Source organism: Vidua chalybeata, chromosome 9 (genome assembly GCF_026979565.1).
Source record: "Vidua chalybeata isolate OUT-0048 chromosome 9, bVidCha1 merged haplotype, whole genome shotgun sequence".
In the NCBI taxonomy this organism is placed as follows: Eukaryota; Metazoa; Chordata; class Aves; order Passeriformes; family Viduidae; genus Vidua; species Vidua chalybeata.
Window position 1 is genome coordinate 28,389,884 of NC_071538.1, and position 5,147 is coordinate 28,395,030.

At 45.9% G+C, this 5,147-nt stretch overlaps 1 protein-coding gene across 5 annotated transcripts in view; it reads left to right on the forward strand.

Moving 5' to 3' along the window:
• The window catches only part of NPL (N-acetylneuraminate pyruvate lyase), a 16,823-nt gene extending 13,936 nt beyond the window's left edge, over positions 1 to 2,887 (forward strand). For 4 of the 5 annotated variants that reach the window (XM_053949864.1, XM_053949863.1, XM_053949865.1 and 1 more), the window contains 3 exons: positions 111 to 195; positions 529 to 568; positions 2,101 to 2,887. In XM_053949864.1, the coding sequence (XP_053805839.1) occupies positions 111 to 195; positions 529 to 568; positions 2,101 to 2,252 (277 nt within the window). In that variant the 3' untranslated portion in view covers positions 2,253 to 2,887. The remainder of the gene's footprint in view (positions 1 to 110; positions 196 to 528; positions 569 to 2,100) is intronic. The other variant, XM_053949866.1, reaches the window with a different exon arrangement.
• The last annotated feature ends 2,260 nt before the right edge of the window (positions 2,888 to 5,147 follow it).

Here is a 5,147-nt window from a genome sequence, read left to right on the forward strand (position 1 = left end):
AATAATGACAATGTCAACAGCAAAAGCCTGTGGTTACTTCTTTTGTTTCACTAGTTTTAAGTTCCTTCTTTGCATTTACCAATTCTATTTTTGGTTTGTTTTTTTGACAGTACATACAACTATTTGGGCCGACAAACCAATCTGATGTTGCAAGCCTTTGCAAAGCCAGACTTTGCCTTGGCACAGCGGTATCAGGTACAGCATCTTCCCAGGCCTCCCTGGGAGCAACCTTCATTTTCTTTGAGCTTTATTGTGGCTGTTCTCCACGTGGTTCTCTCATCCATACTGAGGCAGCTTTATTAAAGAAAAATTCTTTCATCTCCAACTCCCCTTTTTGTTATTCATCCCTCCTCACTTTTTTGACCGTTCCTCATTACCTTTTAACCAAGACTTTTTAATCACTTACCCTTCAATTCTAATCTCATAAATGCAAGTGAGCAATGATAGAAGATATAAATATAGTAGCTTTAGATGCTTTTACACCTTCAAATTTGAGGGTGTTAATGAATTACTGTTGGTCCTTTCTAGTTTCTCACTGGGGAATTTCTCAACTTTGTCATCAAACTGGGTAAGTAAACTGGGCAAACATTGCCTGTTTCCCTCACTATGTCTAAAAGTGCAAACTTTCTGCTTCTCAAACTCTCATGTTGCTGTGCTCTTAGAACTTCCTTCCTGAAAGATTTTGCAGTGAAAAACTGTTGCATCTGCTGTTTCCCAACTTAGTAGCAGTTGGGAGCTCAACAAAGGGAGCTGACCAAGCATCCCTGACAGATTCCACTCTCCCTTCCTTCCTTCTGCTGTGAAATCTCAGAGGTTTAAATCTGTGACTCTGGGATTTACCCTTGTTCTTATCCTGACTCTTTCTGTGGGTTGTTTTTTTTTGTTAGGTTTTTTTTTTCTTCCATCTCCAAAAGCTCATTTCCAGCTTTATTTCTAAAGTATTTTTTCTGAAATGGTGGTGCCCAAGTAGAAGAATAGCTCTCATACTTCTCATACTTCTCTTTCCTGCCTTGCTGTAATTAAACAGGAATTTTTTTGAAGGCTGTACGAGGCCAAAACATTTTAAAATGGAATGATTTCTAGAAACAATATCAAGTTTAAATATAAAAAGCAATTAAAACCAACAGAGTGGTCTAGGGAGGCTGAAACAGACAGGAAATGTTTACATTAAATTATATCAGACATTTAATGAAGAGAACTGTTTACTGTGGGTTTGCTGTACATATGCAAGCCCTGATGAATCTCGCCAAGATTTAGAACCTGGTTGTGTTTCCTGGGTTCAAAGTCAGAGGAATTGCATTATTTTTTAGCCTTATAGATGAAGAGGCAAACACTAAATACCCAAAGATACATTAGAAGTCGTGAGCTGTGGAGAGCAGGATGTTGCTACTCCCAAGGCTTGGCTCTGTGTGAGTCTTGGAACATGCTTGGAACACAATTCCTGTGAGGAACGACTGAAGGAGCTGGGGGTGTTCAGCCTGGAGAAAAGGAGACTCAGAGGTGACCTCATCACTCTCTACAACTCCCTGAAAGGTGGCTGTGCTCAGGTGGGGTTGGTCTCTTTCTCCAGGCAGCACTGACAGAAGCAGAGGACACAGTCTCAAGCTGCAGCAAGGGAAATATCAGCTGGATATTAGGAAAAGGTTTTTCGTGGAAAGAGTCATAAAGTTCTGGAATGGTCTGCCTGGGGAGGTGGTGGAGTCACCATCCCTGGATGTGTTTAAAAACAGACTGGATGTGGCACTGGGTGCCATGGTTTAGTTGAGGTGTTGGGGTATGGGTTGGACTCAATGATCTTGAAGATCTCTTCCAACCCAGTCATGATGTGAATTCAGTGAATTCTGTGAGTCTGCATCAGAGGATGCTTTCATGTGAATAAATGTAGTAAGTAGGTGTAATTTTTACTGCAGTGTTGTTCCTGTCTGCAAGCACAGTTACCTCTTTTCAATTACCCTGTTCTCACTTCCAAGAAGTGCTTGAAGCCTGGTTGATACTGGATTACGCAGAAAATCTGTACTGCTGCTTTTTTGGACACCTCTGTTGAGGTTGCCTTAAGGAAAGTGGTCTGCAAATGTCCTGATTTTGCTTTTGTCTGCCCAGGTTTTGGTGTTGCACAGACTAAAGCTGTAATGACTTCTGTTTCTGGCATTCCCATGGGACCTCCGCGGCTTCCGCTTGTTGATGCCTCCAGTGAGTTCGTCGTCAAGGCCAAAGCCAAGCTGGACAGCATTGTGTGGCCTAATGGTGACTGAGGGTGGAGTCATGGAATCATTACGGTTGAGAAAGACTCTAAGATCATCAGGTCCAACCAATAACTTGACACTCCTGAGTCCACCACTAAGCCACATCCTCAAGTGCCATTTGTATGATGTTCTTCACTTCCATGTCGATCTGGAGGTTTCTTTTCTCTGGGATATGGGATTCTCTGCCATATGACACATCCCCCACATGATGGGCAGGATTTCTTTCAGGGAACTGGCAATGTGCCCAAGCCCCTTCCTCTTAGGGCTGGCTTTGCTGGGGCACATGTGGCCTGACATTTTACACTGCTCCCCTGGAGCTCTGCATATTCCAGGACTGACTAGGATTGTTTAATAAAAAAATAGCAGATTTTTTTCCCAGTTGGAGGAGAGAGCTGATGACTTTTGCATAGAAATGAGGAAGATCTGTCTCTACACCCTCTCAGCTGGATGGTGTTTTGTCTTCTCCATGAGGACACTACATTGTGGGTTTAAACAACAGTATCACACCATCAGGTTGCTCAGGCTGGTATCTGTTCATCAGAGTCACTGGGACATTGTCTGTGCATGTAAAATCCTGCTTCTGTCTGATCTCTGTGTTTATAAACCTTAATGCAAAATTAAAAAAAGAAATCCCTTTTGTGACAGCAGGTTTTGGATCACTAATAAGCAGGTATTTCTCCTTTTTTTTTTTTTTTCCTTAAAACAGAAATAAAGCCACAATTGAGCTGTGCACCTCCATGTTGCAGTGCAGAATGCTGTCATGAAGGTTAGGAAGGCATAGAATCATAGAAACCTAGAATGATTTGGGATGGAAGGGACCTTAAAATCATCCCATTCCATCTCTTGCCACGGGCAGGGACACCTTGCACTGTCCCAGGTTGCTCCAAGCTCTATCCAACCTGTTCTTGGACACTTCAGGGATGGGGCAGCCACAGCTTCTCTGGGAAACCTGTGCCAGGGCCTCACCACCCTCACAAGGAAGAACTTCTTCCTAATATTCCATCTAACCCTGCCCTCTGGCAGTGAGAAGCCATTCCCCCTTGTCCTGTCACTCAGGCCTTGTCCCAAGTCCCTCTCCAGCTCTCCTGGAGCCCCTTTAGGCACTGGAAGGGGCTCTGAGGTCTCACCTGAGCCTCCTTTTCTCCAAGCTGAACACCCCCAGCTCTCCCAGCCTTGTCTCCAGAGCAGAGGGGCTCCAGCCTATGGAGCATCCTCAAGGCCTTCTTTGGACTCACTTCTTGAAAGGGTTAAAAGCACTGTGTCTAGGCATACTTGGGCAAGAATAAGACACATCGTAGCCAGTATATAAGCTAGCAAATATTAAACCACAAGCTAAATACACAGGATGAAATTTGGCAAGATCAACATTTGCATTAAATGAAGGACAAAGCTTGCTAAAACCAGTGAGGAAATCGCTGAAACAGCTAACAAGAGACTGCCCATGCCTAGAGGAGAAAGGCGAAAAGGGCACGGCGAGGAAGACGTCCAGCCTTCATCAAAGGAGCACCGAGGAGGATGCGGAGCCTTCCTCAGTGCAGCCAGCGGGGTGCACTGCGCCTGCGCCACGCCTATGCTGTGACAGTAATTCTAAGAGCTGGTTTGCATAACCACAGCTTTGATAAGGAAAACAGTGAAATGCACAGGTATAACCATATACTGTAATGTGCTGTGTGCCCGGTGTGCGCCGTTAGGAGGAGTGATCCCGGCGCGCTGACTAAAGCGAACACCCACGTTTTGGACTTTGGCCTGAAGTGTCTTTGGCCCGGTTTGCTTTGGGGCGATTCAGCAGCTCCACGTCCTGATGGTGGGGCCGCAGAGCTGGAGGCAGCTCTGCAGGTGGGCTCTCACCAGAGCAAGTCACCTGATGTCAGATTGAAAGGTGCATTTTGTTGTGTCTTGTGCTGAAGCTCTTGCTGGCTGATGATCCCTGTGGCTGAAATAATGAGGGGTCCCATGCCCTGACTGCTCCTCATGAAAACAATGATTGCAGGGTGACTGGAAGGAGGGAAGAGAGATCCAGCATGTACTTGGGTGGTTTTGCCACAGCCAGATGACAACAACAGAATTGTGATGGATTGGATTCTTGGATCTGGAAAAAAAAAGTCCAGGACATTTCCAAAATATCCAAAGATCAGCCTGTTCTGCTCCACATCTATACTTTGCCTCACTTTTCTACACTTTTCCCTTACCCAAAGGAAAAGCTGACAAAGAACAGGTCATAGTTTGGACTTTTTCCTGGCACAGCACAACTCACCCCACATCCACCCCAGTGGAACATCCAGCACTTCTGAAAACGTGCTGTGTATTTGTGCTGAAATCCAGCCTTATACACTTTGTGTTACCTTCGAGCCCTTCTGGAAAATAAAGAGCCAGCACAAGGATGACAGGTCCCAGGACACACACTTACCCTCTGTAATTCCTGATCCTGCTCCAGGCGGTACATGAAATCACTTCTCAGATCCGTGCTGATCTGCTCCGGAGTGAGCTGGAAGTGCAAGACATTACTTGGAGGCTTTTTGACCCCTCTTCTTAGCTACATCCTAACTTCAGTAGCACATCAGTCACACCAACATCGGGATCCCAAATATCCCTAAAGGATCGTTTCCTGCATAACACCCTGAAATCAGTTATGCCTCTGAGCTGCTTTATTTCACTCATTCCAGCATATTAAACATTCATCTCCAAAGAAGTTTCTCAGAAAGACTGAGAACATTGCAAAAGAACGATTGTTTAAATTGAAACGCTTCGACTGCTTGAGAAACACACTGGATTCAGCAGTAAGCCACGGAGATGGTTCAGACGAGAGCCCGGCCAGGGGCGCCGCGGGGCGGGCGCGGGGAACGCGCCCGGCTCCGCCCGGCCCCTCCCGGCCGCCGTCTGGCCGCGCGCAGGCGCTGCCGCGCG